This window comes from Xiphophorus hellerii, chromosome 15 (genome assembly GCF_003331165.1).
Source record: "Xiphophorus hellerii strain 12219 chromosome 15, Xiphophorus_hellerii-4.1, whole genome shotgun sequence".
Taxonomy (NCBI): Eukaryota; Metazoa; Chordata; class Actinopteri; order Cyprinodontiformes; family Poeciliidae; genus Xiphophorus; species Xiphophorus hellerii.
Genome location: NC_045686.1, coordinates 12,389,742 through 12,402,529, shown reverse-complemented (window position 1 = coordinate 12,402,529; position 12,788 = coordinate 12,389,742). Strand labels below are relative to the sequence as shown.

General features: G+C 38.1%; 1 protein-coding gene across 1 annotated transcript; it reads left to right on the top strand.

Annotated features, from left to right (window-relative positions):
• The first annotated feature begins 1,343 nt into the window (after positions 1 to 1,343).
• gpr6 (G protein-coupled receptor 6) lies at positions 1,344 to 4,310 on the top strand. The gene is made up of 2 exons (XM_032584509.1): positions 1,344 to 1,711; positions 2,858 to 4,310. The coding sequence occupies exon 2, from the start codon at positions 2,867 to 2,869 to the stop codon at positions 3,866 to 3,868; it is 1,002 nt and encodes a 333-aa protein (XP_032440400.1). The 5' UTR covers positions 1,344 to 1,711; positions 2,858 to 2,866; the 3' UTR covers positions 3,869 to 4,310.
• The last annotated feature ends 8,478 nt before the right edge of the window (positions 4,311 to 12,788 follow it).

Genomic DNA, 12,788 nt, shown 5'->3' with positions numbered 1-12,788 from the left:
CCCTCTAAAATAGAGCAGAGGTTGAATATTTGGATTTAGCAGTGGAGTACTTTGGTTTTGGTGGCATTTTAGCCCATGTAGCATTCTAACAAGGCAAATAAAATGACTTGTATATTTTTTTTTATCCTGTTTGGAATTTAGTGTCTTTGATATAAAATATTACACGCTTCATGTGACTACTCAGCTCATGAATAAAGATTTCTGCAGCCCCCAAGCTTGACAGAGGTTGACCAAACTGCTGTTACCAGGAAACCAAAGCTAGTTTACATATTGCTTTACTGCTGCTTTTTCTCTCTTTCCCTCCTCTCTATTTGAATTCAGCATTCACTAGAAGCTCAAACACATCACTGATTAGCTTGAAATAATACACTCTTTTCACACAATAAAAGTAAAAGCATATAACTGTTTGAATTTATGCTATACTCTACTTAATAAATAATTTCTGCCATATATGATTAATGTATAAACTCTACGCTGTCACATAAGGTAGGTATTTCAAATCACTCTCCCACACAGAGAAAGAACTGAGAAGTTTGTTTCACAATACATATAGATACACTCAGTGGCCACTTTATTAGGTACACCTTGCAGCTACAGTTACCCATAGTTACAGTTCTTTATAGGATAGATTCAACAAGATGTTGCTGCAAGGTTTAACTTCCACAATGTGAATATGCAGTTCCACCCTTGCACTTCCCTGAAGTAGAATATGTACTCCAACTAATAAAGTCATTTGCTTCAAAATTTATTATTCAAGTTAGTTACATTCTAAAGAAAAAAAATACACAGGTTTGTTATTGAAAAATTAAGTAAAAAAATTTGCATGGACTATTTTTTTAAGTATTTCCTACTTGACTATTGTAGAGATGATATTTTGAAACCAATACTTGACTGACCCAATCGAAGTTAAACCTACAAGATATGATGACGTGTCAACAACCGTGATAACACCGAGTAAATTTTATTTAAAGATTTTAGATTACTGTAATTTATTCATCATGCTTTTACATCAATACATATGACTGACTTTACGCTTTTGGTATGTTTGCTCAAAAACAGCAGGTAATATAAACAGTTTGAGCTTTTTCTTGCTTTCTGGATTCCTTATTTTTAATAGTACATTTAATAGTAGTTAAAGTACGAGTGCATTGTTATTTTATAATAAAAACAATGACATGTACAGATGGATTTCTGTTGCTTCAAACAGGTTGGGCTCCTCAGAATCTCCAACAGAGTTTGATGCAAAGCAACATTTTAACTGCTTGCTTCAAATCAGATATCCATCAGTCTCTTCTAGAACCTGTCTGGATTTCTCTTATGACTCTGTTTGCTGGATTAATCCAAAGGAAGGACAGAGAGCCAAGTACTGTGTTTTGCTCACTCTCTCTTCCTCTCTCTCTGTCTCCCTCCCCCTCTCTCTCTCTCGTTCGCTGTCTCCACAGTTTGAAACGCTCCTTGCATGACTCTGTCTCTCCCCTCTATACTGCTCCTCAACCTCCTCCGCCTCCTCACACTCACCTCTTTCCATCGAGCTGAACAGCAGCCAATGCTTCACAGCGTTCCTGCCCTGGGTGTGTGTCCCATGCCTGGGAAGCACAACAAGATCAAGGGCTTCACCTGAGAGGGACCCAAGCACCTTCATTCTCCACCTCTTTATGATTTGAAGCTCGATTTGAACGACAATTCTACTTCACACAGCTTTGTCAGAAAGGTAGGTTGTCTAAGCCTTTTATAAAGTACCAAAGACTAAAAAATAGACTCCTTCTATCATCTTTTATATTATTGTTTTGTCTTCAGATAATATCAGAGTAAGAACTATGGGCGTTGAATCTTTTTACAAACATAATGTAGAGAAATGCAAGCAGAACACACTGATTTTATTTTTCTGAAATTGAAATGATTTTTTTTTTTACTGTAAGAATAAACAGAGTGGGGTGGCTATTAAAACATATAGGGATATTTTTCACAAGCTTTAATCTTTAAGCTAAGAAGCACCCTAACTTTTTGAGCCTGATCTTTCAGGACCAGGGACAGTTCCTCTGCTGGCGCACTAGCATCTGCAAAGAATCTGCAAATAACATTTTAGGATTATTTTTCTTTGAATTTGAAAGGTTGGTCTATATAATCTACTAGAAAAGAATACATTTAAATGATGAGCATCTACATGTCTTGTAGAGAGTAATCTCAAGCAGCTGTTTTATTTATCTGTAAAGAAAGCATTTCGGAGTGATTTAAATCAAGGCTTTAACTATACAGAGCAACATAAAAGTAAACTTTATGGGGAAATTTCACATAACTCTCCTCTAACAGATGGTCTATAGTGCATGTTCCTATTATCACTTTGGGAATTGCTTAGTTCAATATTTGCTTGTTCTCTACATATGCTGCTGGATGATTGATTGTGTTCTTTGTTAAATTTAGTTTAGTACTCAGCTTGTTGCACTTTATGGCTCAGTATGAGGGATTGCTGCAAAGTTAGTGACTAAATGCAATGAGCTGTGTTGCTTAGACAACCTTTTTACCAACTACCACTTATTTGATCAACAGAGTTTTTACTGCGTAGCATTAAAATCAGAATTAAATTGGAGTCCATGTCACATAATTTCAATCTTTCTATGTGATTCAAATTTTTGGGGATTAAAATGATTCTACATTTATGGTTAGAAGTTGGATCTGTTTGTCTTTAAAAGGGCATTGAAATTATGTTTTGTTGTAAATTCACAGTACTGATGTTGAAATGCCTTTTAAAGCCATTGCAACCTTTTAACAAATTTTGAGCTCCCCATATTCTACCAACTAAAGGTAAATTCATGATAAAGTGATCCTTAAGAACAACCTTGCTCTTACTCTTTGGCAGGGTGGAGCTATGAACGAGTCCCTGGTTGTGAATGACTCCTCTGCAGCCGGAGAACCCGTCCCATGGATGGAAGTTGAGTCTTTGGACCAACACAACGGCAGCTTAGAACTGTCCACCGCTCCCTTAGAGTTCCCTGTCAACCCGTGGGACATCATGCTCTGCATGTCAGGCACTGTCATCGCCTGCGAGAACGCTATCGTGGTAGCAATCATCTTCTACACTCCCACCCTGAGGACTCCCATGTTTGTGCTGATCGGGAGCCTGGCCACAGCAGACCTGCTGGCTGGCATGGGATTAATCCTCAATTTTGTGTTCCAGTATGTCATCTCCTCCGAGACCATCAGCCTCATCACGGTGGGCTTTCTGGTAGCATCTTTCACGGCATCCATCAGCAGCCTCCTAGCTATCACCGTGGACCGTTACTTTTCCCTCTACAATGCCCTGACGTATTTCTCAGACAAGACGCTGCAGTGCGTGCATCTGATGCTAATTGTGACATGGGGGGTGTCTCTGCTGCTGGGTCTGCTGCCAGTGCTGGGCTGGAACTGCCTACACGAGCCAGCCTCCTGCAGCATTGTCCGCCCTCTGACCCGGAGCAACCTCATGCTCCTAGCCACGTCTTTCTTCGTCATCTTTGTGCTCATGCTGACCCTTTACTTTAAGATTTGCAAGATTGTGTGCCGACACGCACACCAGATTGCCCTGCAGCAACACTTTTTCGCCACATCCCATTATGTTGCCACCAAAAAGGGGGTGTCCACTTTAGCCATCATCTTGGGGACTTTTGGTGCCAGCTGGCTGCCGTTTGCCATCTACTGCCTTGTAGGTGAGAGGGAGTATCCATCAGTGTACACCTATGCTACGCTGCTGCCCGCAACTTATAACTCTATGATCAACCCCATTATCTACGCCTACAGAAACTCTGAGATCCAACGCTCTATTTACATGCTTCTGTGTGGCTGCTTTCAGGCCAACGGCTCTTATCGCTCTAGGTCACCAAGTGAGGTCTAAAAAGGTGCTTCTGATGTGTTTGGAGGAATGTGTGTGTGTGCGTTAGAAGAGACCGAGCAAAAAGACAAACCAGACAATTGGCTTACTGCCGACAGTGAATGCTTTTCAGACACAAATGGGGCGTGGATATCGTACCTGCACTTTAATATGTCTCGAAACAAGTTCAGAAAAGTTAGAAATGCTGTGAACAAGAATTCTTGTTATTAAAAAAGGACAACAAATCTGTGAATGTATTTAACTGAGAAAAAAAAAGAGGAAAATATTTTTGCACTTTATTGAGTGTTTTGTTTTTTAATACCAAAGCAGTATTGTTTGACTTCGGATGTGTTTAAATGTTTTGAACCTGTGTGCATCCTGTGCCATTTTTTCTATTTTGTATTGTATTGTCAATGAAGTCCGTTTTGTATCAAACAAATAAAGGAATAAAGTTCTGCCTTCTCGCCATCCCGTGTCTTCACTGTTGCATGTTTCTTTGCTTCCTGTGACTTGTTTTCGTCTTTTTCTGCCAGGTGGGTCTGTTTGGATAGACTAATAGCCCACTGTGAAAGCAAGTCCTGGAAAAAAGCTTAAATTGACAGCCAGACACATTCAAATCATGTTTGCTCAGTCTGCTTGTGTGTGAACAGGAGTGTTTGAGGCAGAATAACCCAGAGAAATATAAGAACTGAAATTGTTCTATTTGATAGAATGTGCAGACATTTGCATTGACATCTAATCAAGTGGGTAAAACATATCTAAATTAAGTCAAACTAGTCAATACATCTAGTACTTAGTTGAATGGAGATGATCCATTCGACATGCCTGCACATCATATAATCATTGAGAGAGTTTTATTTTTTAAACTCTTCTCATCTCTTTAGCATGTCCAGCTATGACTCAGGGCCAAGGCAGCAGCAGGCACGTGGATGTGTGTGTGACAAAGCATGGCCAGCAATGATAATGAGCCTTTTGCCTGTTCTAAGAAGACTCTGCAGCCACAAACACAGTGGTTTATCTGGCACGCTGTTTAAACAGGTAGCAGAGAGCCGTCAGTGTGCCAAAGGGGGTCGAAATCGGTGCTTAACAGCAGGAGATCTGAAATGTATTCCTCATAAATGTTTTTACACCTGCTTTTATCAAACTATTTCTAACACAGTTCAGCTCCCAGTAACCCTGAAGTTGAATAGTGAGAAATAGGTAAACTCCACTTGAAACGCTTGAATTCAATAAAGTGATGTTTAGCAATAAGAATGAACAAGTATGTGGGAGGACTTGATGAATTTTCTTTTTATAAAGCATCAACAGCAGTCTAAGATGCGCTCAGTAAACACAGCAACTCTTTTGACAGAAAAGTTTTACTTCAATCTGTTTTATTTGCTGCTTCAGAGTACAGGAACTGATATCTTAATTTTTCTTCTACCATAGATTATATTGTTTTGTCATTATGGTATACTTAAAGTGACTTGTAAAAGTATTAAGGCTCCTTGAATTTTCACATGATTTTATATGACATACAAACAGCTACAACAAGCTATTGTGTAGTGTGTAGTATAATAATACATGGTTTCAAACTATCTAAAGAAGGGCTAATGTGTATCCAGTCCTTTTACTCTGACACCCTTAAATAAAATCCAGTAAAATCAAACTGCCTTTAGATGGTGTTCATTGAAGACCTCTGAGGTTTCTTGTGAACATTATTGAACAACTCAAACTTGCCTTTGTTGTTTTCATTCCTTTCTTTTCTCTTTCCTGTAATTCCTGTTTAACCTCTGGTGGAAAGTACCATTTTAAATACATTTTGACAGTAGCTCTCACACAGCGTTAATAAATATCTCCTTCTCTGTAACCGCCTCCAGTATCAAAGCTGCTTTTGGTCAGTTCTTGGCAGAACATTAAGTGGGAGAAAGGTGAGGGACACTGAAGGCCACTAATAGACCACAAACTGAGGTCTGGCCACTCAGAGAGGAGGTCATGTTTACTCAGTCAGTGTTTTTTTTTTTACCTCAACAGATGTCTCTTTTGATCCTCCCCTGAAAACTAGTTCCTTTACAATGCTTTAAAAGTAACCAGTTGAACCGGCTATAGTATGAGTGTCCAGCAACACTTCTGCCGGTATTAGTTTTGTCTTTGCTCCAACACAGCTGGATTAAATTGGTCCAACTACCTCGTCAAAGTTCTGCAGAGCCCTGCTAATGAACCAGTTGTGTGAAACCTTAAAAAGTAGTAAAACATGCAGGACATGCAGTTCTAAGTTGAATGGTCATTTTCATGTTTCATGTTCCTTAATGTGTGATTTCCACCAAAAGGTCATTTGACTCAAAAGTAGTTTTTTTCTCCATTTGTCACAGTTGAAATCCAACATGGCTGCTGCATGATAAATTATCTTGTTTTATTTTCTTCTGCTCCAGATGACTTTTGCAACTAGAGCAGCCTTTCAACATTTTTTGCTGCATGACCTCTTAATATTTTCTCTGATCCAACGATACAGAAAAATTACCACATTTTTTATTGGTATATAGAGGTCATAAATCAGGTACTTCTTGAACATAGCATCCATTAGACGAAACAGAAGCTCGTAGCTGTGTTTGAATTATGTAATGCTGGCTTGACTGAGACCTGAGTGACTCTTTGGGCAATCACTAAAGTACACAGTCAAATGATTCCCTCATTAATAACATAATTACAGGGCTGTAGCAAATGCTCTCCATAGAAACATTACTATTACTGACTTCATCATTAGTTTGATGGAAAATGCTTAGGTGTTATGGATTATGTAACCCCTTAAACAGGTGCTTTTACTCCCTTACTGTTTTTTCTTTTCCTATTCATATGGATATGATCTCCCAGGAAAGTCATAGAAACAAGTGATAAGGGATAACACAGCTGGAAAAGAAATGTTTGCTCCAATCTCTAATCTCTTTCTTCACAAACAGCTTTCTGAGAACCACAAAAAACATTAGAGTGACTCTCCAACTCATATGTGCATCTTTGATTTTACAGTAATCAAGGCACATGCATAAACATAAACAACATCAGAGGATATAAGTTAACAATTGCAAAAAAAATATCTTGATTTAACTCTAAGTGGGGATATAAAAACCACTTATCTTTACAGAACAGCTTTAACTCAGCTTACTTTTCACGTAGAGCCTTTTTACACAGGGGCCAGGTTGGTTTGGGTGACTTTTCTTCCCTTAATAAATTACATCATCATTTGAACACTCCTTTTTATAATCCTTCCAGCTAACTTTGACTAACACTAAAAGTTATCAGATGATCTGAAGCATTTAAATCTGAGAAGAAAAAGTAACAGATTAAATCTATAACGGGAGGAAAACTTTTTACCAGCATTGTATTTTGGGTCTGTCATAATCATAATTTTTAAGTTTTGTCTTTAGCAAAAGCCACATTGAAAACTACTGAACATAACGATCTGACTGAATGATCACTGTACAAAGAAAAAGATATTGATAAATTCATCCTAAACAATCTCACAACTTTTGAAGACATTAAAGTGAAACTTGCACACTACAAAAGAGGAAGCAACTCCTTTATATATCTTCAAATAACCGTTTTGAAATATTACAGTAACTCCTTGAAGCATTTAGTTTCAAGAATTTACCTTAATATCAAAACATGGTTTTTATCCCCTAAACAGGCTGACAAGTCACCATAAAGGGACTCTGAAAACAGAGTCAGGGCCCCAAAATGAGTAATACTCATGCCCACCAGTTTACAAATCCTAAAAGCTTTTATTGAAAAACACATTTTATGCTTCTCTCAGAGGCATGTTTCTGATTGCCAGTAAAGGCTGCTTGTGTTGTTGTGTGTGTCGGTGGGTAGGCACAAATTGGCAGAGGACTGAGCTGCTTGAGTGTGCTTGTTAGCAGCCTGGCACCTGCAAAGATTTGTCATTACTGAATTAGCAGACTGAAGGTAGGTGTGTATGTGCTGCCTGAATCCAGTCTGCGATGTGTGTGCGGCGTGCAAGAAAAGCACGTAAAGATCAGAGTATGTCTGAGAAAGAGAGAGAGAGAGAAAGCAGCAGCCATAAACTGCTCCCTTCAGCTTCTACTTTCTCAGAAAAACACTTTGTGACGTAGTAAGTGAGACTAAGAGAAATTTTTCAAGCTACACTGAGCTTAATAAGTATTATGGGCACTCAGCATCATGCTGTTTAACCACTGTACTCTCTGCTCCTAACTATGTTTGTCTTAAAGGTTCAGCTACAGGTAAAGGGGCAGAAGGTCTTCCCTAAATAGATGGTTCTAGTAGGCATAAGTGTGCTCTATGTAGGCTAAGTTTGGACCACATTAAGTCGCAGTGTAATGATATTTCAGTTGACTGAATCAAAAAAACATGATTAACAGCATAATTATTGTTTTGTGGTATATAGGAACTAATATTTGATTAAAAAGTGAAAGATAAGTTTTATTACAACATTTTTTATTGCAATAAAAAAAGGAAATCTCCAAGAAGAAAAAGAATATATGAGAAAAAGGAAAAGAAAAAAAATCCATATTGTATCAATAGGTGGCGTTGGTGTCAAATGTGGCAATAAAAAAAATTAAAAATTGGGGTAGGGTCAAACAGGAACCTCTCCCATAAACTGCAGACTGCAGCTTGAGGCTTCTCCCTATTTTAGTCAGTGTTTAAGCATTTATTCCTAATAAATGTTGTTGGTAAACTATCATATTTAACATTCCGAGCATGTGGGAAAATATTTATGGGTGCAGAAAATAATTGTGCTATTGTTTTCACATCAAGCAAACACAAAAGCAATCCAGGGTTGACTTGAAGAGGCGTTTTGATGTCTTTTAAAGATCCTAAGAACTTATACACTACAACCTGATATTTTCCAGGTTTTTGGAAAGTTCTGGAAATGCTATTGGGTGTGTACATGTAACATCCAGGGCTGCACAGTGGTGCACTTGGTAGAACTGTTGTCTTGCAGCAAGAAGGTCCTGGGTTTGATTCCCGGGCCAGGGTCTTTCTGCATGGAGTTTGCATGTTCACCCTGTCCATGTGTGGGTTCTCTCTGGGTACTCTGGCTTCCTCCCACAGTCCAAAAACATGACTGTCAGGTTAATTGGTTTCTCTAAATTCTCCCTAGCTGTGAGTCTGTGTGTGCATGGTTGTTTGTCTCTGTGTTGCCCTGCAACAGACTGGCGACCTGTCCAGGGTGTACCCCGCCTCTCGCCTGAAACGTTCGCTGCAGATAGGCACCAGCACCCCTCCCGACCAGAGTTGGGACAAGGGTGTAAAGAAAATGGATGGATGGATGGATGTAACATCCATGGACAGCAGAAAAACAGAGTTGGAACAGGTAGGAGATTGAAGCTTCAATTCTGTCTTCAGTTAGTTTTTATTTTATTGCTATTTTTTTTCTGTATTTTATAACATTGGAAGTGCTTTTTGTCTCATAACTCATTATATTTATTTTGTTCATTTGGACGTAGTTTTTGTCTTTTTCACAAATTTTTTGGAAGACAATCCAAACTCCCTGATTGCTGCGACTCTACGATTGTCGTCATTGTTTCCAGCTGTGTCAGCCACTATGTATAATTTGCCTGTACACCCGGCTTGTTTACCCAGCCTCTGTTCGCCTTGTCTGTGTCAGCCGTAGATAATCACCTGTTTGCTCATCATCAGTAATGTTTGATGTTCTTTGGATTTGTGTCTATATAGAATTTTGGGCTAATTGAACCTTGCCTCACATAGCCTTGTGTTTTTCACATTCATTGAAGTTTCTGTACTTACCTGCAGGCTATGTTTGCATTTGGGTACTCTTAGTCCTGACTGCTCAAAATACATAAAAAATACAAAAAAAAAAAAAAAAAAATCTGAGGAATATTAAACTCCATCTCAAGTTAGAAAACAGAAAAAACTGGAAAGCAATGGTAATGTGAAATCAATAGTAATAGTAATCAATAGTCTTCTTATTATCAGCACCAAGTTATTAAAGTCAAGCTCTTTGAAAAAATTAAATAAATCAAATGTATGCAGGGCCTATCCACAAGTTAGTTTTTTCCCATCTGGTGTGTATGTGCAACCTTCGTCCCTTTGCCACTGCTGCCCTGGGAAACTGCCAATTTGGCCTATATCAAAAACCAAAATCATCCACCAGCAACAAAGTACAATCTGACAACTGTATCACTGCCTCAATTCTATTAAAACAGAATTGTTTTAATACACTTTTTGTAGTGTTTCATAAAATGCCATTGGACTGGTTCATTGCACTTGGTTCTCAGGCTCATTGTGATTGGAATAGAGGGAACTTAAGCAAGCCTTTGTCATAAAAATAAAAAACATTGTGCCAAACTGGAACAAGTAGGGGGCTTATCCTTCCTTTAGTAAAGATGGGTGTAAAGAGTCAGGGATAGGAAGCAGTATTTTTCTCAAGATGGGGCAGATGTAAAAGGAAGAGGAAGGGGATTCAGAATGAGGTCTAAATTTCAGAATAAATGTCAAATGTAGTGGATAACCACATTTACAATCTGCTGAAACCAAACTAAAGTCAAAATACAATTTAATGTTGTTTCTAAAAAAAAGCCCAAAACAAAACAAAAAACGAATATGCCTTTTTGTAAGCAAGAGGACAGGACAGGAGAAACACAAGGTAGTCAACTTGAGCTGCACCGCTTCACATGTATTGTACTTCATATTCTACATAACATCCATGCGCTCCCAATATGGACAGCTTCATTAAGATTCAAGACTTCCTCTCTGACTCATCATGTCTATGCTCCTGCTGTTGTTGCAAGCTTCAATTCTGCATCCTTGCATCCACCGATCCAAAAGGTTTTGCATTAAAGATGTTCTTATAACTGTACGAAATGTCAAGAAGCATCAGGAAGGAATGGGAGCGCTCAAACTTGAATTATGTTCTTCATGAGTTTTTGCATGAGTTGTCGGGCAGAACATCTTCAAATGCCATGATGTTTTCCATCTGTTGGGAGAGCGGCATCTGAGCCAGTGAGTCAAAAAATATGAATAAAAATTAGAAATGTCTGGCTGTGTTCTGCTTGGTGCTGATACTGACTATGGAAAGGAGAACGCTGTAAAAACCTGCTGAACAACATGACATAATGACATCTTCATTTATATTTCACCAAGAACTGAAAATGATCTTTACAAATGTATTTATCTAATGGAGAATCATACATTAATTTTATTACCTTAATTACCCATACTACTTATCAACTTAGACGTTTGGATTTAAAATGATTTTCATTCAACCAAGAAATTTGTTACTGTTGAGACAGAAATGTCACAAAGAATAAGAAAATATAAGTAAAAAGTGTTTAAAAAAGAATCAATTTTCACCAAAAACAAGTGCTTAAATGTTTATTTGTGTAAAATATCTTCTCTTCTGTAGCCTTCTCAATAGTCAGCAGGAATAAAATATTGCAAGAGCAGTCAACCATGTCTTGTAATTGCTTAGAAAGTATGTTGCACGTTTCCACTGATATTTTTTGACAACTTGTTATTAGCGATGGAATTTAAGTCTTTGGGTTTGAAGCCCATCTTAATACAACTTCCAGTCAGGATAAAAATACTGGTAAAGTTGAAAGATTACTTAAAACTGTCATTGATTTTGGTAAATTGTTTAGATGTCAAATATTTTATCAACAATTTCCTTCAAAATTCAAGCTTCAAAAGAGAAAATGTATGTTTAACTAACCACAGTACAGGATTTCTTTTCTGAGGACAGTGTGAGCAAGTAACTTCTGTGCTCTTATGAGATCATTGACCTCCAAACACCTCTTTGCACTGAGATCTTCATTCTGATTATTACCTGCTGTGTATTAGCTGTAGTTCTCAGACATACGAAAGAAAATCAAAACACTTAATCATCCGCGCAAAGCACAGAACTTTAGAAAACATGCAATCAATAGTTTCTCCCAGAAGCCCCAATTAAAACTATTTCCCAGACAAGTGTCAAACTGACCAAAACACCACTGCAGTTATTCTGCCAAATGAAGCAAACCTGAAATACTGAATGAAATATCTGCGATAATGTAACGTGTGAAAAAAAGTCAACTTGACTTGCAGGAAAGTAAGGTTAAAGAGATAGAGCGAGAGCAGGTGCTCTCATTCACTCACACCTCACTCCCAACATGATTACCTGTCATCAGTTTACTTTATCACATCCTCCTTTGAACCTTTAAAGGACAGTGTAGAAAAGTGTGTCCTTCATAATCTGGCAGTTGCACTCCTCCAAATCATTTCTATGACAAATCAACCGTGTGCCTCAACATGCCTTTCACCCGTAACCCCAATATTCTCCTCAATTTACTAAACCCTGCTGTCATCCGATTTTAAGTAGAAATTGTTGGGAGATGGTCCTCTTCTCCTAACTGTAGCGATGGTGACTAATGCAGAAATTAAGCATGAAGGGGCATATTCAGCCACAAGCAGCGTGACACTCTCATGAATATGACTTGCATCACTCCCAGCGCACAAAGACTGAAATGCTAATGATTATCTGCCGTTACAGCTGCTGATTTGAGAGAAATTAGTTTCAAATGTTTGTACATGTCCCTCTGGGTGAGTCTTCAAAGTGAGTTCTTTACTGATAATCTGCGGCTCGGGCATTTCAGTGCCTTCCAAAACTAGTCACATGTCCACCAACGTCAGTGAATTTATGAAGATCTTACAAGTTGAAGAAAAATGACAGTTTTTCTTCAACTGTCATTTAGTTGAAGAAAATTATTAGCAATTATTAGCAATTTTTGGTGCTAATAAAAATCAGCCAATTTTGTCAAAGGTTTGTATTCAGTGCCCCTGGGTCAATACTGTGGAGGACTCCTTGCTTCAAGTCTCTTCCAGCTTTGCATGACCAGAGATTTTTTTAGAACGATAATGAATTCCCTATAATTGATATTTATACAAACATAAAAATTCAAAATTGTCTTATTTGAAAAAGCTCACGTAACAT